We start from the raw sequence: 22,258 nt of genomic DNA on the forward strand, positions 1-22,258 counted from the left end.
TGAAGAGGTTAATCAGATGCTTTTTACTGAGCGCAGTGAGAGAGACACCCATTTGGAATGTGTCAGATTCCAGTGTTTCATTTATTATTTAGCATTCCATTTCTATATAAATTCTCGTCATTTCTTTTAACTAGCATTGCAGACATGCAGTCTTGCCTCTTTACATCACTTCACACAACGTTAGCAAAAATGCCATTTAGCTTCTCTTTAATCTTTTCTTCTCCCCCTTGTTCTTCTCTATTGTCTTTGGCTTTCTCCTGTCTTGTTAAGGAGCTCCACATGAAATGGTGGGTTTCTTTGTCTTTATATTTTGGGTTCGAAGAATATAAGAGATGGAGAAGGAAAACCCCTCAACCTCTCCGTTCTCACAGTTGGTGCTATCTTACCTGAGCTTCTCTCTCTCTCTCTCTCTCTCTCTCTCTCTCTCCCTTCTTCATTTCCTCTTTTCTTGACCTTGCAAGACTTTCTCTCCCCCTTTTGACATCTATGGCCGCTCTCTACTCCGTTCAGGTCTACTGTTATCATTTTCTCTCCTTTCACTCATCCCACCTTTTCTATCTTTGTCTATCCCTCCAGAGCTTCATCCAAAGCATCAAAGCATTTTGAGATATACCACTCATGCTTCAACTTTTCACACCCTAGTTTATTTGATATTTTAGATATTGTTGGATGCTGGATTTTTCCTTCCTTTGTTTAACAAACAAAGAGCAAAGAGCAATGTAAAACTCATTAAATGGGTCATGTCCTAGAATGCAGGTAGAACATTTTGCATTTGTTTGGGAGATCTTCTGCAGCTATGTAACCTGCTTGGGTGACGACTTGAGCATGCAATTATAAAAGCAGTTGCCGTGGTTTTCACTGTAATTTAATTACTCATCTCTTTTGATGGGACTATCTCCATTTATTTCACTCTCAAATCAAAACAATGTGAGATCGAATATCCTCGTGTGAGCATTTTAGTTATTTTTTGGTTCGCAAATCATTTCATATAAAAAAATGAGTGAGGCCTACTTCAAATTCAAGCAGTGGAGCTGGTTTGGGAGACCCTAGCAGGTGATTATAAGAGTGAGTAGGGTATAGTGAAATTCTAAGACCCGTTCGTCTTGGATTTGAGTCCAAAACTGATTACCAAACTAGAAATCAACCTCATTTTTAATAGTCTAGTAATCAGTTTTAGAGCAGTTTTGAGTCAATCAAGCCTGGTTCGAGGTTCAAAACTGATTATTACACTCAAAATTAAATGCATTTTCAGTCCAATAGTCAGTTCTAGACTCAGTTTTGAGTCCATTAAGCCTGGTCCCAGCTTCTGCCATGAAATTAAAATTAAGGATTAACCATTTTCTTTTTCGCATCTTATCGTATGCATGGGATGTGTTTAGTTCTTGAATGGGACCAAGACCATGATGTTTTACAAGATCAACGGTATCAATTTCACATACATGACATGTATGTTTCCCTCTATTAAGTAAGGGAATGGGTCGAGTAAACTCCCCTGGGGCCGGAAAAATCACAGACGAAATCAGCCTTTGATTTGATTGGTATTTCTTTTTGCTTAGTGATTGGAAAGGAGGGCGGCTCAGCTAGTTCTTGAATGGGACCAAGACCATGATGTTTTACAAGATCAACGGTATCAATTTCACATGCATGACATGTATGCTTGCTTACCTAGTCGTTCGCTAGCCTATATAATGGATCATTCCTTACCAAAATAGTACACAAATGAAAGAATTAAAACTCCATTGGATCCTTACGCAGACCCCATTTTAAGAAAGGCAATGTAACTGTTTGTCCATGACCAAAAGTCCGTGGAATTGCCACTGAATATTTGATACCTACATTTACAAACTTACAGTGAGAATACATCACACATTAACACGACATTCAAATCTATAGATGATTGAAGAAAGGATCAAACTGATAAAAAAAAAAGGGACTGAAGGCAAAGCCAGGCATTTCAGCTATTGTCAGTGGCCACATATTGACTGAAGTAAAACCATGGCCTTCTGCTCTCACCGTGAGAAGCAGACCGTCTTAAACTGGATCTTGAACACCTACCGAATTGGTTCTGCACCCTCCTCCTATCCGTGGATGAAACCAACGAAGAGTTAGTCTCTGGAGCTCCCATGCAAAGGCTAGAATTGAGCTTCATTGATGGAAACCTCTGGCAACCAAGGGAGCGAAAGGTCCCTGATGCCAAAGGCGAAATTCTGGTGCAGTGGAATTCGGGTTTGCACAATGGAGTTGACATAGATGAAAGTTTCGGACCTTCGCTTGAGCATGTAGTGCATAGAGATAAGGGCAAGTTGGATCTTGCTAGATCCTTAATTGGTTTTGTTCCCGGAAGCTTGATGAAGGCAACTATCCCATGCCGACAAAGAGGGCATGGGATTGAACCAAGAGGGCCAGGTGTAATAGTCGATGTGCTGTTGGTAGAACAGAGATACAATGCGCATCTGGTGCAGAATTCATGCCCACAGCCTGCAACATCAGTGTAGATTGTCTGTGACTTTGTTTATTAAGAAGAACCACATGGGGGAATCCCATTTATACAAAGAATATTGCCATTTTTAAAAATGCTGTAAAATAACTAGAAAGTGAGTCAACTGATAAGAACATACAAGAGAATAGAAATAATTCTAACAATTAGAATGCTGTTAAATTATGCAGAAGTATTCCAATTAGCAAAGAATAATATTTAGTCCCCTACTATCATTTAGAACTCTGTTGAAAGATTCAAAAGCAATTCAACCAACTAGAAACACCCACAAACAAAGGAAAACCACATTCTAAGCAAAGGATAGAGTTCTAATAGAATTACAACTAGCAATGCTCACATTTGTTTATTCATTTCAAGTGAAATAAAGTGTACCTTCTGCAGATACTGTGCATTTTCTTTCCAAACAAACAACACATGGATCCAGGCATGTGGGTGGTGAATCAGGAGTTCTCCATCCACATTCTCTGCAATAAAAAAACACAAGCAACGCATCATAATTCTAAATTGCAGTGTTGCATATTAACACTAAAATATACGATCTCTACAACATAATCATATCCCAATTGAGGAAACATTTCTTGTGTCATGTAATCTTACAGACGAGGCCAGGACTGCCATGACAACTAGAATGGATAGAATAAATAATAAAGAAAATTAAAGAAATGACAAGCATGACTAAACAACAGAGGATGAATTTAACCTTATTTAACGTTCATGAGTTTCGAAACTTTTGAAGAATTCAGACCTATAATCCAGCAGAATTCAGTCATTGAAGTTCAGTTTTTGAAACCCAGGGGAAGAGGGCCCTACAAGCATTGGACGTCTTATCCCGTGCTCTCAGAGTGATGTTAGTTGGACTTTTTCGGGCCCCACTAGAACACAAATTCTAACTATGCAGAGGTCGAGGCCCTCCTTCAAGGTATCATATTTGTAGACCAGAATTTGATGGATCCACTTAACATTGGTGGTGACTACCTTAATGTTATCATATGGGTGAGGGTCGTAAGAGATGCCCCTGGAGACTCACGGATGTCATTGAAGAGATCCCAGATGCGATTGATGCTCATAGTACAGCCATTTTTCACAAGTGGCGCTCAGTTAATTCGGAGGCAGAACGGTTTGCCTGATCTGGGATCGACAAAGATGAGACTACTATCTTTGATTTCCTTCCCCCATGAGCCTCTTTATTTTCATTTATTGTGTGTTCAATTTGTAGTTTATTGTTTTCCCTTTGAGAAGCCGCACCCCCCCCCGCGGGTCGTTTTTAAATATATTTTCATTGCCATTAAAAAAAAAAAAAAGGTGCAATTCACCCATAATTTGCCTTAATAAGTTCAGACCAAAGATCATCTTTATGGAGCAAAGGGAGGTTGGTACACGAATAATCAATTACAAAAAGCACAATGCTACTATTAAAAGATCGAGAAAGGCCAGTAAGAGGGAAATTATACAGTAAAGTAGACATGTCTAAGGCGTGTGACCAGATCGGATGAGCATAGTCATCTGATATTCAACAGTACAATGATAAAATTCATAGTAGGATGTCTATAAATAGCATCAGTCAGTCTCTAGCTATACTTAATGGGCTCACCGCCCACCCCACATATTTCGGGTGTGAAGTTATGTGCATACTTTTTCAGCTGTGAAGTTATGTGCATACACCCTTTGGTTTAGGATTGTCATGAATCCTCGGCCTAAGGTTCTTGTGTGTTCGAAAAAAATAGGGGTACTTCTGTAATTTGTGGAAAGAATAAAAGGCTAAACAGTTGTTCATGTGCTGTTGGACGTTGTTCAAGATAGATGGGGGGTTGCAGACATCCCTAACCCATTTAGTTCTTCCTAGCAGCTATCTATTTCCTTTTATTGGCCCCAAAACCTAATGTTCATGGAACCCAGAAGAAAACTAGTAGCTTTCTTATTTTCTCCACATGTACAGAAGGTGAGCTTATTGTGTTGCTACTGTTATCATAAGAGGCTTGGCTCCCAAACTAGAATGGGAGGCAAAACCAAAAAAAAATCACTACCTGACCTCTATTTATTCCTTCTCAAGGTTTTCCCACAAAATAATATACTCACACAAAGATTAATCCTTAAAATCATTGCACCACATCATATTTTGGAATCTTCCTATATCTTTATCTCATGAACAAAAAATTCGTCTGCTCCCTATTATGGTTTCAGAGCAAATATTCAGAAATTGATACTCATCCAAGATGGAAGTACCAGGTTTCTAAAAACAATTGTTTAAAAACCCTTCAGATCAAAAATCGACTTGCCTAGGTCTACTAGTTTTACCTTGGAAAAGTTCCCGTCATAGTCCGAGTTTTGCACTACCAAGTCAATTAAAAACACCTTTGACTTGCCCGAGTTAATGAAATATTTATCAGGTCAATCATTGACTCGCTAGAGTCACCTCCTTTTTACTTCAGATAAGTTCTCGTCATAGTCCCAAGTTTTAAACATCGCTGAAAACCATTCAGCTCAACAGAAATACAAAACCATTTTGAGTAAACGATCAACTCATCCAAGTTATTGTTGCTTAGTATATTTGTTCAAATTGATAAGTAGATTTTTATTTTTTTTGGAATGGTTGCAATTTCATTCAAAGGCAAAAGGGGAGACTGAGGGGGTCAACACAAACAGAGGATACAAAGCAAAAGGATAAATAAGAAAAAGGAACCAAAAACCAAAAATACATGACGAAACAAATATCGAGGGGCCAAAAAGTCAAACATCCCCAGCCCCTGCTTATCAACTCTTTCCCTTGCTAAACGGTCTGCAAAGTTGTTTGCCGACCTTCTGGTGTGCAAGAAAATTATAGATGATCCCTCGACTTTATCCTGAATCTCATCAAAAGACTGAGCAAATCTCCAAGAGGGAACAGAAGAACCTCTAAACCAGCGAATGACATTGAGGGAGTCCCCTCTACTAGTACCCTATCTGGACTACCCTTTTCCAACCATGTAATCCCCCAGTGCACGAGGCTCCCGCCATTGCGGGTTCTGGGGAGGGCTAGATGTACGAAAAACAAATACGAAAAAAATAGTGAAATGGCACATATCTGAGAAAATGTAAGATCAAGCAATTTCCTTATGGACACATGACTGTAATAAGCCAAGGACTGCTTTTCCAAAACAGCCAGCTCTATAGGCCAAGCCGCCCTTTTGGCTATCACAGACTGTGTGGCCATCAAGAATCATCTGGTACACTGTCTCTCATTTTTAACTTAAGTAATACTCGCCAAAGGATACAGACATTACATGATATATAATCTGTAATAGATTGATTTGCTCAAGTAATTTTAAAATAAAATAATTTGGAGGCCACTCACCTAGCAATTTTCATGATGCTCATAAGTGGGAGAGATAGGCATGGTGAAGGAAGAATATGTGGCCGACCTTCTGTCTGTTTACTCAAAATCCCCTCAAGCCAAAGTCTGTGCCATGAACGTGCAACCATCAAGGGCGTCCAACTATGGAAAGACAACAAAAAACAATGATAAGAAAAACTTTTCTATGCAAAATAAAGAGAAGGAAAAGATTAAATCATGCTCAAAGAAAACCAAAACAAAAATGTCGAGTTGTCCCCAAAAAATGTTGGGATCCTTGAATCCTACCACAAGGAAGGAGGCTTGAACCTATTAACAGCAACATGGCATGGCAGAATAGCAAAATTTAGGATCCAGCACATGTTGGGTAGCCCATGCAATATCTCACCATATTGAATACATGCCATTTCAAAGAGATGTTACAAAGGAGTAATCTAGTCAAGGACAGATATTTCTTTTACGGTTTTACCCCTCCATGCCGCTATGCTAGTAAGGTTCATTGGCCTAAAGAACTTAATATGTATCTAACACAGTCTGAAAGTAAGCAAATGTATGGGTAGTGGGTACAGAAAAGGAATGGGTGAAATTCTAAGTTAGTTAAAGAACTACTATTGATGTCAATTTTTAGGTAGCAGATGACAAATCATTTAGCTGATGCCATTGCAGGCTATCCAAAGTGTACTACCCCTAGAAATATGTTTCCAATCAAATCACATATCTTAGGATCCAAAACCCTAATTTTTACCCATCCTTTTTCACCCCTAACATCCCTTCAATAGATCTGACCTACATCAGTTTGGTATCAGAGTTACATAGGTCATGCATCACCTAGTGGTGCCATGTGGCATTAGATTTCCAAATGGCTTGTTGCTTAGGGAAGAATTTTGGAGTCAATCTTGGAGATGTGTATTACTGGGAAATCTATCTATATTAACAAACTACAAAATACACACCCGTTTGCGTTTTCAGCAGCCACATTGGCACCCCTGGCAATAAGAGCCTGTATTTCCACATGAGCAGTATAAGTTCATTTGATAAGATGGGCTTCCAAAATATGTACATTAAATCAAGAGAAACGTATCATACTTGACAAGACTCTGCATTTCCACCACAAGCAGCATAATGAAGGGGCGTGCTTCCTGCACCTGCAAAAATAGAAACAACTAAACCATCTTACAGGAAACACCTGGTTGTAAAAAAGATAAATATCTCTTTGGATGGCATTCGATACGGAAGCTAATAAATAATCTGAGTAGCGAATTACCAAAAGTGAAAGGTGGACATAAATTGAGACACAATGATTACAGATAGATAAACAAAGACTCACATACATAACTCCTATAGATCAGGCAAAATGGGTTGAGCACAAGAATATATCATCCCTATACATCAGACATATAAAGTTTCTAGTTTATTATATTGCAATCCAGATTTTGCTGACTTAACTAGCATTCCAAACTTGCTGCTGACTACTTATTATTTGTCAGAAATAAAAGAAAAATTTATATTTCAAGCCTCAATATCTATGGTAGAGATTATGATGTATTCCACTGTGTCATGACTAACTAAGTTATTGGTATTGTTATTAAATCCAACGAGTTTACAAATCAAGTCCCACAACTCGACTCAAATCTCACTAAACCAATTGATGTTTCATCTTGAATCCTATCCAACTAAGTATGCACATGGATTTTGTGACTGATTTGAAAAGGGAATTGTGAAGGGTTTCAAGGTTGTTAAATGTTTCAAAATCGGTGCTGTTTCAAAAGTATTGAAAGAAGATGAAATGAAATTACAAGTATCATTCTAAGAATGACTTCTTTCAGAGTATTATCCTTAATACTGCATATGTTAACAATGGCCTACAAATACCTTGAAACATAAAATCAACCAGGATTTGATGTGGAACTTCAAGATATGGTCAATTTGATGACATCTTGTTTTTCCATATGGTTAGAATTTTTATGTGCTTTTGCTAATCTTTTAAAAAACTCACAAGGTGATAGTTTTAGGAACCCGACAACTGGACCTTGTATAATTTTCCAATGGATTTGATTTCAGAGCATTGGTTGAGGTATAATTACAGGAAGTACAAAGATGGCATGTGTTTATAGTTCTTACATCAGTTTGAGAAAAAATGATGATTCCCATATCTGTGTATCACAATCACAATCACAATTGCAATCAATAATCACTTAAATTCTCTTGACAGCATTGCATTCCTGGAAGTAAGGGTTTTGTTGTGACATGCATCATTAAAAGAAGAAAGGAAGCATTTGCTTGGCATGTTGTAGGAAACATCATAAACAGCGGTATACACTTTCATTAAAAGAAGAAAGGAAGCATTTGCTTGGCTCATTTTACCCAAGTTCATGATGCAGATGAGAAATATTCAACCAGATGTAAAACTCATCTGTACTCATCATTTCAAGTAATTGGTTGGTTGCACAAAAGCTCAGTATATTTGATGAAAGAAAAAAATAATAATAAGAAACTACTGTTGGAGGCTTGGAGCAAACCATTTTTGTGATGCAAGCATTAAATCCAAAAGCAGTAACAAACACACTAATAAATAGTCTCGACTAAATTGAGAACAGGGCTGCGAATAACCAAGCACTCACAATAAGTCCGACAATTTCCTATGAGCTAAGTTCCCACACAATATTAACAAAAACAGATTTAAGTGTGCAATAAGGGAGATATAACAGAGGATCCAAGAGGATTGAAAAAATGTTTTAAAAAAACACCATTTCATTGTATTATAATAGACCTGATCTGTCCAAGTTTGGAAAATAGCAACTATGAAAATTGCATTTAACAACTGGTGGAGAAGAGGTTTTGGGCGTGGACCCAACAGATGTGCTCCTATCATATTTCAATATTTGCGGAAGTTGTTGCAGGGGACTTGATTCACTAGTATAGGGTAAAGCAGATTCACCTCCTGGTAGATTTCAGATTATGCAAAATTTCAAGTCCATCCGTGTAGAAATCATATATTGAAAAGTGGGATAATCAAAGAATCAATCATGGACAACTCAATGTTTATGTACCTAAGTTACAAGAATTTTACAAGGCATATATTTCAAAAGGCAAACATTGAATAGAGAGAATAACGAGTTTGTGAAAAAATGGGAGCGAAGGATTACCAATCAGGTCGATTGTTGTTCCATCTTCCACAGTGACCTCAGAGACACAGGCTCCCAAATCCAAGAGTAACTGTGTGCTATCAGCGTGGCCATTTAATGCCGCCATATGGAGGGCAGTTATACCGCCATCTGCCTGTTTATTAATTACCCTATAGAGGGCACTGTTAAACACAAAGAACACAATACATACAAAGTCAATGCATATAAAAACGCGACAAAGAGGCACAGTGGACAGTGAGATGCAGCAAACATTGTACCCCATGTCGAAATCTGTTACAGGATCATCTTGGCTCGATCTTTTCCTAATGATATTCCAAAAGTAAGGTATACTGGGTACATAATCGGCAAGGAGGAGACGGATGCAACGAGAATGCCCACTTAGTGCAGCAAAGTGGAGAGCAGTACCACCATTGAGATAATCAGATCTGTGGATCTAAACCAAAAACATTGAGAGTTACTACGCTAAATTTCAGGTCACCGTATAACACGAATGCTAATGACATATAGGGAAAAGGTAATGAAAATTTATTAACTTACATTGGCTCTGAAAAGCATGAGCGTTTGAACAACCTCCCAGTGACCATGCTGGCAGGCTTGCATCAAAGCTGTCTGTTTAAAATTGAGCAAAGAGTGAAACTTGATATAATTCAAAGTCGTAAAAAAATCTCAATTATAACTTCAAGCACAGGTATATTCAAATTAAGCATCAATGTGGGTAATGAACAATAGAAATTAAGAATTAAACCACTACTTCTCCAAAGTGAACATTCAAAGAAAATGCTGTCAGTTCTTATTAATTCATAATGACACAACTAACAACAAAGAAAAAAAAAAACAGAATCTGATGTTTTAAAGGTAAAACTGAGACTGGTTACCTGCCCTCTATAATTCTTGAGATTAATTTCAACACCGGACTCGAGCAAGAGAGAGACTATCTAAACATAAAGAACAGAGTAACTATTAACCAATAAAATAGCATTAAGAAAGCTAATAAGAAAGATGAATTCAACAATTAGACAAGTTTAATTGATCAAAAGGGGAAAGCAATTGGTATGAATGAATTGACATGGATTACCTCATGGTGGCCTTGAGCTGCAGAGTAATGGAGTGGAGAATTACGAACGCCAAATGTCGAATACTTGGCCAAGCGAGGATTATATTCCAATAGAGCTTTGGCTTCCTGAAGATCACCATCTCTTGCCGCGGATACCAGGCGTTCTCCAGATGCAGAGCATCCAAAGGAATTGCCCATAATGCTTAGAAATCCCATGATCTCTATATAGTACAAAAAGGGGGGAAATAAAAGATGAAATTAATGAAAACCCTAGTTTCTAAACTGCAGAAATTCCTTACTCATCACCCAAATAACAACAACCCAGATCACAATCTCCTACATACATCCAAATGAATTACCCATCTTGCTCAGAAATCTCATGATCTTCATAATTCATAAGAAAATGAAAAGAAAAAAGAGAACCCAATTTATCTCCCCTCACAATTACTTATTTTCAGCCAAAAGAAGAACAACCCTCATCAAAATCTCCAAATATACAACCAGAGTAACTGTTCAACGATCATCAAATTAAAAAAACCCTAAGAAGAGCTCTCAATACAAATCCCTCAATGAAATAATCCCACATTCTTAAAACCAATGGAATAATCCAACAAAATGAAACAAATTCCTTTCTTCACCAAAAGAACCACGACCCAGATAAAAATTAGTCATGAATTTCGATTAAGCCAATCCAATTTCATTCCTATAAAAAAGCAAAGGAACACCCCGCAATAGAAAAAAAGTTATGAATTGCGTAGAAAAAATAGGAACAAAAATTAACGGTTTTAATGGTGGGAAAAGGAAGGGCCATGGTTAGAATTAATAAATAGATAAATAAAGGTGGGGATTCATATGATTTGCTACAGCCCTTTTTGCTGCAGCACCCAACTAACAGGCCTGCAAGAAAAGCGTGTCTCTATGATTGGAGAGAGCCCAGTCAATGTGTGTGTGTGTTTTTTTTTTTTTTAAACTCTTAGAAAAATCGAGGTTTTGCTACTCTCACACGCGGACGATGGATTTTCATGGTGTCTGGCCTCTCTTACCTGCACGTAGCCTGTCGATATTGTGATCTGGGCCGTTGATCTAATGGGACACTGAGGATGATCATATTCGGATCGGATCCATACTCAGTCCAAGTCATAATCCACATAGATGTCAGTAGTAGAATTCCACTGGACTGTCATGGTCCAACATCAAAACAAAAACTATTGTACAACCATTACAAAAAAATATTCATATAATTTATACTCATCTATACAAAAATATGTTAGGGTATATTTAGGGAGATGTTATCAGCACTGCTGTATTTTGATGATCGCTCTCCTCACTTTATTAGAAGTATGGTATGGCCCGCACCATAGGATGATCCAAACCGTCTATTAGATGAGCCAGCGCCTAAATAGGTTGTGCCCCAAAAATCATTTCCATTAGTTGATCCTAACCCTCCGATTTGTAGAGGGATTGGATGTTAGAGGGTTGATCCTAACCCTCTATAGATCGGAGGGTTAGGATCAACTAATGGAGATGATTTTTGGGGCACAACCTATTGAGGCTGTGGCCCATCTAATAGACAGTTTGGATCATCCTATGGTGCGGGCCATTAGGTACTTTTAATAAAGTGAGGAGTGCGATCATCAAAATACAGTAGCGCTGATAACATTTCCCTATATTTATAATCTATCGAATCTCAATTGCACTCGTCTAGGGATCTTGAATATGGATCCTTAATTTTTCAACCGTAATTGGATCTTGATATATGGATGTCTTAGATCAAAAGTAGTGTCCGAGAATAGATTCACTTTAATAGTTTAGGATCTTGAGGTTCAGACGGACCTAGACATCAATGAATTTGTGAATATGGGCTAAAAACTTCAATTGATGGGTTGAGATCCTCTTTAAATGCAGGGGCCCACCTCACCAACTGCCTGCATTGCGTACTGTGGGGAAAAAAAGAATGATAGTAACTTTAGCAAAACTAAAAATCATATTAATATGAGGAATACTAAGGTGAAGGGTGCACTTACAAAAAAAACCAGCTACAAAGTGCACCCCACTGGACCATCTCAACAAAGTGCATTTATTAGCGACTTTATCAAAACTTTAAAAAAATCATCTAAAAGTAGGGGTGGCCAACCGGTTCGGTTCTCGGTTCTCGGTTCATTTTTTTTCGGTTCTCGGTTCCATGAACCGTAAGAACCGAACCGAACCGTACTACACAGTAGGACCGAACCGAACCCGACCGAACATAATCGGTTCGGTTCTTCGGTTCTAATGGGTAATTATTAATTATTAATTATAATTTATAAAAACTTTTAATTAAAAATATAATATAAGTTACTTTCTTATTATAAGAATAGTATTAACTATTACTTATTAATATTATAAGTAATTTATATTATTAAGTATATGTATAATAGAAATATAAAAATATTATATATATATATATATATATATATATATATATATTCAAAGTTCGGTTCTTCGGTTCTGGAACCGAACCGAGAACATTAGACCCGGATCCGAACCGAAATTTTTCGGTTCTTCATCAGTGGAACCGAACCGGACCAAAAATATTTTTTTACAGTTCGGTTCTTCGGTTCTGGTTCGGTTCTGGCCACCCCTATCTAAAAGGGTGCCCCCATTGGACACCAGTTTTTGCATTTTTTTTGTTTCTTATCCTCTTATTACATTGCTAAGCTGCCTGTTTGGTTGCCAAAATGCTGGAAGAATGATGGGGTAGCGGTGGGATTCGAAGTCCCAGATACCGTTTGGTTGTGGTTTTATTTTAAAACCTCTTTTTGACCACTCGGCTTGTCAGCTGCTGGTCGGTTGACCTGGCAACCTAATGAAAGTCGATTGCATTTCCTCCAAATCGAAGGATTTTGCAAAGAAGATTTCTGGAATATTAACTTGAAGTGACACATTTCTGCCTACTTTTCCACATGTCTCCACTTCAAGCAAGCTCCCTCACAATATTAACTTGAAGTTACACATTTCTTCTTCTCAAATACATGCAAGCAAACCCAAACGACTTTTTATTTTCAAGCAAGCTCCCTCACAATTCCATGATAACCAAACAACACTTTTACACCTACCTCTCATCACCCTCATGATGGCTATTCCCTGCTTCTCCAGTTTGACTTCCCATTCCACTACTCTCCCTCGCACGGTGGTGTGGAGGATGAGGATCCACAGATATTTGAAAATTCAAATATACTTCTGTGGTTTTGGATTTTGTTTTCTTTCCATTTTTGAAACTGCAAGTTATGTGTGATACAGGCTGTTGGTGTTAATGCAGTAACCTTTTTCTTATGACGTAGCGTGGGGTTGATTAATATATCATATATGAGGAAGGAATCATGGCCTGTTTTGTGGGGATATTAATGTGGCTCACACTAGAGTAAGTGAGGTGGGAGGGTACACAGGTGGGGTTAATAAATGCTGGCGTGACCTTCCTATGTACAAAAGCCCAATCAAGTCACAACGTTCTAGTGATACCAAATGTTGCATTTTTAGGTTTTTATGTACAATATACTTTTCTAGGGATTTTCTAGGGACCATTGCCGAAGGCATTTCGTGGGCTGGATGTTGCACGAGAGAGCAGCCACCTCACATGAATTAAATATATAAGACAAAATCTCTTGAAAAGTGAACCTATGTGGTGCTCTCACATGCAACAGCCGGCCTGCGAAATGCCTTTTGCGATGGTCCCTAGCAAATCCCTACTTTATAAATTTGATTAGGAAAACATTCCCACAGTGGGATTTCGTTTCAAAAATAAAGACGAAAGTGAATTGATCAAAGATTTGGTCATTTCCAGTTTTCATGCATTTTCCATCTTTGTTTTCCAAACCAAATCCCATTTCGGTAGAAGCACTGATTTGATTATGAATTTAAACTTTGCAAATTCTTGTGTGCATTTTGTTTTATATGAAGGTTTTAGGGAATCTAGAGTGGAAATTTGGGCACTATTTGGATGGAATGGCATTCTATCGAAGGATCCAATTTGGATTTGATCTATGTTTGGGATACGATCCCTTCGGATTTCTTAGCGGCTTATCCTATTTGTACCGTTCTTCATCACAATCCCTTATTTCTGGCTAATCTAAACTTTTAAATAAGTAAAATAATGCTTGTAAGCAGAAGAATTAATTGAACTACATACAAACATCCAACCTCTAAGATTAAATTAATGGCTAATTAGTTAGGGCTTAGGGTTAGACAAAGAGCTTACAACGGGGAGAGAGAGATATGTTTGGGGCTCTTACATAACCTATTGGTGTAGGTCCAAGAAGGTATGTTTGAAAACTTTTATTTAGGAAGAATTTCTTGGATTACACGGCATTCTAATTTGAGTAACAATTTTAGAAATTAGGCAACTATACCTTTCATGTGCTTCCTTTCATTTGGGGCTTAAATCAAATAGAATAGCTGGATCGAAAATGGCTTTAAGGGCTTTGGAACCGAAAAGAATGCTCTTTGGAGGAATGTTATAAAAATCAAATATGGGGAATCAAGGATGGGAGGTAAGTAGATTAGGTATAGATGTCAAGGCTTAGGGACATGGAGGTCTATTTTTCCTTATTTTGTCTCAATCTCTCAAAGGATTAGATTTAGCTGGTGGGGGATGAGAACAGTGTACGTTTTTTTAGTGGTAGGTGGTTAGGTATTATTGTGTTCGACGCTTTCCCAAGCCTTTTTAAGATTTGGACCAATTACCAATGGGGGACAAACATTAGGCAGAATTATCAACTGGACCCAGGCTTTTCAGAAATTACCAATGGGGGACAAAATCTGTCTTGTTAATAAAAGCTAGACGAAAATACCCTTTGGCATATAAAACATGTTTTGACTTTGAAAGGGGGTTTTCAAGTCTCTACGATTGGGGTTATTAGGTATCAAAATGGGGTTACCAATTTCAGAATGGGCTTATCAAGTCCCTTGAAAACCCCTTTCCAAAACTCTAGTGCCATCTGCCAATTTTTAGGGACTTGATATGCCCATTCGGAAATTGGTAACCCCATTTTGATACTTGATAACCCCAATCCTAGAGATTTGAAAACCCCATTCCAAAACTCCAGTACCCTCAGCCAATTTTCAAGGACTTGATAAGCCTATTCAGAAATTGGTAACCCCATTTTTATACTAGATAACCCCAATCCCAGAGACTTGAAAACCCCCTTCCAAAACTCTAATATCCTTGGCCAATTTTCAAGGACTTGATCACCCCGTTCGGAAATTAGTAACCCCATTTTTTATACTAAATAACCCCATTCTTAAAGACTTAAAAACCCTCTTCCAAAACTCCATAACTCTCGGCCAATTTTCAGGGACTTGATAAGCCCATTCTGAAATTGGTAACCCCATTTTGATACCTAATAACCCCAATCGTAGAGACTTGAAAACCCCCTTTCAAAGTCAAAACGTGTTTTATATGTCAAAGGGTATTTTCGTCCAGCTTTTACTGACAAGACAGATTTTGTCCCCCATTGGTAATTTCTGAAAAGCCTGGGTCCAGTTGATAATTCTGCCTAATGTTTGTCCCCCATTGGTAATTGGTCCTTAAGATTTTTAGGAATAAAAATATGAGGGTGTCCGAGTGTTTCTAAAAGGTGGGGCGAGGGTTGTGGTGGTGTGTGTGCGAGCGCGTGTGTGGTGGGGGTGGTGGGGGTGGAGGGCAGGGTAGAAATGTTTAGGAAACTTATAGACACAGTTTATTTGTTATACCAACTTTCTATGCTGATTGGAGGATATCTAGATTCGTTTGGATGAGTCAGATTACATACTTTGGGCCACTAAATCAAACAGCACATTCCCAGTTAAATCATTATTTAGATTTTGGGCAATCCCCAGCCTCTTATATTACATGACAAATTGTTTGTAAATCCTTTGTTTTGCCAAGAGTTGAAGCATTTTGTTGGAAGATGACTCTTAACGGTATCAACACACAGAATAGGCTGAAAGATCTTCATCTGCAACTAGTGTTGCCTTTTGTGATTTGGATGAGGAATCCTCTTCACAACTTTTCATTCACTGCATTTTGGCTTATCTAATTTGGGACTGTTGGAGCAGACGGTAAAAAGCAATAGATGATGACAAACAATCTGTATTGTGATATTGCCGTACGTCCTCGAACGTTTACCTTAAAGTGTTATTCGGCCCAACTCTAGTGCAAGGATCACACGACCGAACCACTTCCAGGAACAGCAGGAGACTGGATTGTTGTAATGCACCACTCAATAATTCTATAAGGCAAGCTCTCTATTGCACACTTTCTATTACTCTTGAGGCTCTAGAGTAGTCTCTTTTTTCCATGTCCTTGGATGCTAGCATGAGGACTCTATTTATAGAGTTCAAATAGCAACCCAAAGGTCTCACTAAAAAACCAAGGGACTCCTTGAAGAGATACACTCATCTAATGTGACAATTTATGGATTCATAGAATTCTAGATGACTCTTCATAGATTCAACGTCTAACAAGAGTCATACATTAATCTTTATTAATCCCAAGAGTCATCACTAATGAGAGTACTCAAAACCAAGAGTCACCATTAATGGGTAATCCAAAGGTCCATGGAATAGGAAGAGTTGCTCACAAATAGTCAAAGCTTTCATGAACCATTAAATAGATTCATTGCTACAACTCAGTCACTTATCCATGACTTTTGTAGTTTCAACGAATATGAAAAGTCACCATTAAAGCCTCAAATTTATTTTGATAATTTGAAACTATTAATTAGAACAAAATCCAACAGGAACCAGGTTCTTAGTTGGTTCAAGGTCAATTGGGTATTTCCTAGTTCAATTCAAGAACTATTGTGGAGTTGGAGATAGCAAGTTTGGGGACTCTTAATCTAATGCTATGATGCCTCACACTTTTTGCTATATTCTGAAATATTTGGACGGAAAGAAATTCATGTGCATCTTGGAGAGACTCCTCTCTTGATCAGATGATTTGGAACATTAGATCAGCAATGGTATCTTCAGCACTTCAGCATCACTCCTTTTCAGGATACTTGGCAAATATCATCATTAGAAAGTGGAATATAATTTTGAGAAGAGACGTTCCCAAATCTTAAGTGGTAGCGAGATGGAAACCCCCTCCTAGAAACGTTATAAAACTCAATGTCAATTGTTGCTCCCTTGGCAACCCAGACAAAGCAAGTATTGTAGGCGTCTTGAGGAATTCTCTAAGATGCATCGTCTACTCCTTTGCGGTCCCAATCGGCATCACTACTTCCACAAAAGCCGAGGCATGTGCTCTTCACCAAGGATTGTTGATCATTTTCATCACACAGATGGAGGGTAGCTTGGAAATGGAAAGCAATTCCTCTAACACAATTTTGTGGGTGAAAGGGATATGTTAGGGTCATGGAAACTTGCCAATCTTCTTGATGAGGTTAAAGATATGTGTCGGCAAAACCTATTCTCATTTTTCTCTTACTCCTAAAATTGTTAATGATTTGGCTAATCGTCCAGCCTTAGTAGGGTGCAACTTGGGTCAGGCTCAACCCAAATCCGACAAGTTCAACCCGATTTTGGCTGGGGTTGGATTGGCATTTCCTCAAGTTGGGTTGGGTTAGGGTTGGGAAAAGCCAACTCGGTTTAATTTTGGGTTGGGTTAGGGTTGGGGCCTTGGTAACCCGACCTTCGTCCTCTAATTTTATCTTGCTTTTCTTTGGGTTATTGTATTTTTTTTTATTTGGCCCAAGGTGAACCTACCTGACTCAACCCGACCTGATTTCGGGTTAGATGGGGGTTGAGAGATTTAGAGGCTGGTTAGGTTATGGTGGACCATCCTCAACCCAAGGCTCCAGTTGGCTTGGGTTAGGGTTGAGGCGATGCTATCTCGGGTTGGGTTTGGGTTGGCCTCAACTCGACCCGAGTTGCACCCCTAAAGCTTAGCCAAACCAAATTAGGAGCATCTAGTGTCTCACTGTACATGGGACAATCTTTACGCCCGAAGTGTACTTGTAATCCTTTATTCTTAGTAAAATTGGTATCTATTTCAAAAAAAAAAAAATATATATATATATATATATATATATATATATATATATATATATATATATATATATGAGGAAAGTGAAGCTACACCACCGGTGTAGCTAACTTAGCTACACCGCCGGCTTAAAATACAATGAACGCACATTGTTTTGGTGATCCAAAACATTCATTTGATTGGCCCTCACATAGATAGGGTGTCCACCAAAAATCAGCTCCATAGGATCATCCCAACCCTTCAAACTGTTGAGGCAAAAATGGACAAATTTGTGAAGGTTTTTACACGTTCATTTTTGCCTCCACAAATCGTAGGGTTGGGATGATCCTATGGAGCTGATTTTTGGTGGACACCCTATCTATGTGAGGGCCAATCAAATGAATTCTTTGGATCACCAAAATAATGTGGGCCCATTGTACTTTAAGCCGGCGGTGTAGCTAAGTTAGCTACACCGGTGGTGTAGCTTCACTTTCCTCTATATATATATATATATATATATATATATATATATATATATATATATATATATATATATATATATATTTTGATAATTAACAGTGTTTTGAAGAAAATATTATTATTTTTATTTAAAAAAAGGTGTTTATAGATAGATCTTTGGACCCATAGACAACAGATGCCATTGCCTGATTCTAAAGCTAGCTAGTCGAAATGAGAAGACCAATACACCAAAGCAACTAGAATTAATAACCTCTAAAAGCCAAAACCCAAAAGTAAGACGGAAACACACAAAACAAAAGAAGCAACAAATCAAACATTCAAGGGCAATCTCCCATAATTCTCTTGTCCCATATTTATTATCACACAACTGATGCACACAGACAGAGCTCCTCCCTTCACATAATTCTCTTGGACCCATAGACAACAGATGCCATTGCCTGATTCTAAAGCTAGTCGAAATGAGAAGACCAATACACCAAAGCAACTAGCATTAATAACCTCTAAAAGCCAAAACCCAAAAGTAGACGGAAACACACAAAACAAAAGAAGCAACAAATCAAACATTCACGGGCAATCTCCCATAATTCTCTTGTCCCATATTTATTATCACACAACTGATGCACACAGAGAGAGCTCCTCCCTTCATATACTGCAAAAAAAATTAACAAAAAGCAGAGAAAAATAAAAACAAAATAGTAAAAAAAAAACACACATACCAAGTCAAATCTTGTTGGAAAAAGTAATAAAAGATCAGATAATTAATACCGTTGGTAGGAGATTCGAATTTTTCCGGCATCAGGATCAGCGATGGAGGCAAAGGCTTCTTGTGACAAGTCGATAGTGCCTCGACAACCGGCAGGGCAATAGTCCACGATAGTCACTTCCACCGTCCCACTTCCCCTACATGGGTGAAGATCGCCTTGGTTAGTAGGTCCGAGGCACTTGACCCTATAGCGCCTTCCACACGCGGCTCTGTTGTCCCAAATGGCGTTACTCGCCGCCGCGATCATCACACCTTCATCTTGGAACCCATCACAAGAAGAAGCTGCACATAATTTTCAAGAAAAAAAGATGTGAAATTTGATAAAGAAGAGATTCCACTAATCTTAGATACTGCTAGTCTGCTAAGCGCTTGAGTTTACAAATATCTGGATTGAATCAGATAGTAAGTTTTTGGTTGATTTACTTAGAGACAATAAAACTCCTCCTTGGAACATTAAATTGTATTGGCAGATATCGTTGATCATGGAGCTGAAGCCTAGGATATCCCACCTATTAATGGCCAATCAAGTTGTTGACTCTGGGCGAATTACTTGCAAAAGAAAAGGTTATAAAGCATTTAATCAGTGGAAGGAATACTAGGGGTGCTGTTAGATGTGATGCTTTGGGTATTCCAAACATATGTTGTAACTTGTAAGTAAGTCGTGTTTACTTTTAGGCTTTGAGATAAGGTGGAATGTCCCCCTCTTGTATTTTTTTTAGGGTTTTGATAAGGGCACTCGTTAAGGAGCATTTAAAGCACCTATTTTCATGCACCCCCACGCATATATCCTCAAACACATTTATTACTGGAGCAACGATTGTAGTCGAGATTTTATTTCCATAATTACAATTTCAACAAAAGAGGCTTGGGTTTGGTTTTTACAAAAATACCCCCACCATGACAAAATAACAAGAATACCCTTATCTCATAAAAGATAACGAAAATATCCCTACTTAAATCTCATGAAAAATGACAAAAATACTTATATCTCATAGAAAGTGTTAAATACACCTATCTCTTCGGAAAAAAAAAAAAAAAAAACTCATATCATGGAAAATAAAAAGACCCTATCTCATAGAAAATGATCAAAGTACCACTCACTCATAAAAAATGACCAATACACTTATATCTCATAGAAAATAATAAAAAAGACCTATCTAATGCAAGATAATTTACATGGTGGACGGCTCTGCACTTACGTGCAACCCGAAAAAATACTGGTGGCCGCATTTTTTTGGTGATCCAACCATTCATTTTGTTGGGCCCGGATTTTATTCTCTAATTCAGATCTAATTTTATTCTCTAATAAAATCTTCTCCATAGAATGATCTTAACCCTTTGATTTGAGAAGGTTTAAAATGGACACCACAATATAAAAAAACTACATAGATCGGGGTTAGGATTGGAAAATATTTTCTGGACACACCCCCAACAAATGAAAAAAATACGTGTGCCAACATTGTTTGGGTGGGTGATCCAACCATTCATTTGTTGGGCCCTAATTTAGATAGTGTGGGCTCGTAAAATCTTCTCCATAGAATGATCTTAACCCTTTGATTTGAGGAAGTTTAAAATGGACACCACAATAAAAAAAAATGCATAGATTGGAAGGTTAGGATCATCGATCCTATGAACAAAATACACTATCTCATAAAAATAACAAAATACACTATCTCATGAAAATGACAAAAATAAACTTATCTCATATAAAATAATAAAATATTTCAATCTCATGGAAAATGGGTTAAGGTACTTTGGCTATTATCTTTTATGACATAGGGGTATTCTTGTTATTTTCTCGTAATAGAAATGAAATTGTGGGAAACGGTTCTCTAATAATAAATGTGTTTTGAGGATAAAAGTGTGGGTACATGAAAATAGGTGCTTTAAATGCTCCTTAACGAGTGCCCTTAGGGCACTAAGGGCACTCATTAGCAAAACCCTTTTTTTTATATAAAATCCAAGGTGCCGGCCCCGGGTTCCTAGATAAATTTCGGGGTTAAAATAAGAGATTCCACTAATCTAGGCAATTATCCCTAATGAGTGTTTATGTAGAACACGGATAAAGATAGAAAGTGATTGACATAAGCATATATAAAATGATAATGAAAATCCTAACTACTAAATCTAGCTTAGTTGCTTAATCTATCCAAACTACCTAATCTAACAATATCGTTTGTACGTTGTAGCTTGGTTTTGAAGATTGTAAGTACAAATGGAGGTGAGAAGAGGCATGAATTCTTACGAACATATGGAGGAGTGTAGAATGTTGCAGTCCCTCTACTGACAGCAGCCGCCAAGGAAGAAAAGCTCAGCAAAACAAGAGCTAGGAATGAGAGGTTGGGCACCATTGCCATTTTCTTTGTTGCACTACTAAGATGTTTGTGCTTGTTTATCAAATGGTGAGGAAGTGGCCGGGGATATTTATATAGGGACGGAGAAAGTTCTATGCACATAAGAAAGTAGTCATATGGGCCCTTATAAATGTTATGCCATTGGCTTCTTTGATGATACATAATGGAAGATGCTAAAAATCATTGTTACTCTGTTGATCCAATTGGCTACCATAACTCCAGCCGAATAAACAGTGGTGATTGATCCTATCTAATGTGAATAAACAGTGGTGATTGATTGATCCTCAACTTTACCTTAAAGACAGATTTTCTGATTAACTGATACGACCCTTGTCTTTGTTTAATTGTGAAAGATTGATGTACTTATCGTTATGCTATTCGTTGGGTTGTGTGGTTCTTTACATATATGTATGTCTTCTTTAATGAAGCTAAATTACAGCTAGACAAGGTAATAAAATCAGGAATATGCCATGAGTTTGTTTTGCTTCCTATATAGTAACGTAGCTCAACTCTACGAAACGCTGCATTTGAAAACGATAGGATTTTTTTCTTAGATTTGTTTTTCATGGAGACAAACATTCTGATTTTGTTAGTAAGCATCTTTCTATAAACCATGACCCGGATTTAGCAAAATCACAATTTTTTGCTTTGGACG

At 37.8% G+C, this 22,258-nt stretch overlaps 2 protein-coding genes across 3 annotated transcripts; both read right to left on the minus strand.

Moving 5' to 3' along the window:
• Positions 1-1,726: 1,726 nt before the first annotated feature.
• Positions 1,727-10,953, minus strand: LOC143850368 (putative E3 ubiquitin-protein ligase XBOS32). 2 transcript variants are annotated; one of them, XM_077359625.1, is made up of 10 exons: positions 10,047-10,953; positions 9,847-9,906; positions 9,509-9,580; positions 9,229-9,404; positions 8,972-9,132; positions 6,912-6,970; positions 6,779-6,825; positions 5,829-5,969; positions 2,870-2,961; positions 1,727-2,478 (listed from the first exon to the last, which is right to left on the minus strand). In XM_077359625.1, the coding sequence occupies exons 1-10, from the start codon at positions 10,239-10,241 to the stop codon at positions 1,955-1,957; spliced, it is 1,527 nt and encodes a 508-aa protein (XP_077215740.1). In that variant the 5' UTR covers positions 10,242-10,953; the 3' UTR covers positions 1,727-1,954. The 2 variants fall into 2 exon arrangements, with proteins under 2 accessions (XP_077215740.1, XP_077215741.1); XM_077359626.1 differs by having other exon boundaries at positions 9,847-9,902; positions 10,047-10,166.
• A 7,836-nt stretch (positions 10,954-18,789) lies between these two features.
• Positions 18,790-19,882, minus strand: LOC143851185 (EG45-like domain containing protein). Its single transcript, XM_077360534.1, has 3 exons — positions 19,673-19,882; positions 19,252-19,531; positions 18,790-19,135 (listed from the first exon to the last, which is right to left on the minus strand). Exons 1-3 carry the CDS (start codon positions 19,731-19,733, stop codon positions 19,129-19,131), a joined length of 348 nt encoding a protein of 115 aa, XP_077216649.1. The 5' UTR covers positions 19,734-19,882; the 3' UTR covers positions 18,790-19,128.
• Positions 19,883-22,258: the final 2,376 nt, after the last annotated feature.

The sequence above is a fragment of the Tasmannia lanceolata genome, unplaced genomic scaffold (assembly GCF_043159265.1).
Source record: "Tasmannia lanceolata isolate RefF3 unplaced genomic scaffold, GAP_Taslan_0.1 ptg000018l, whole genome shotgun sequence".
NCBI classification, from domain to species: domain Eukaryota; kingdom Viridiplantae; phylum Streptophyta; class Magnoliopsida; order Canellales; family Winteraceae; genus Tasmannia; species Tasmannia lanceolata.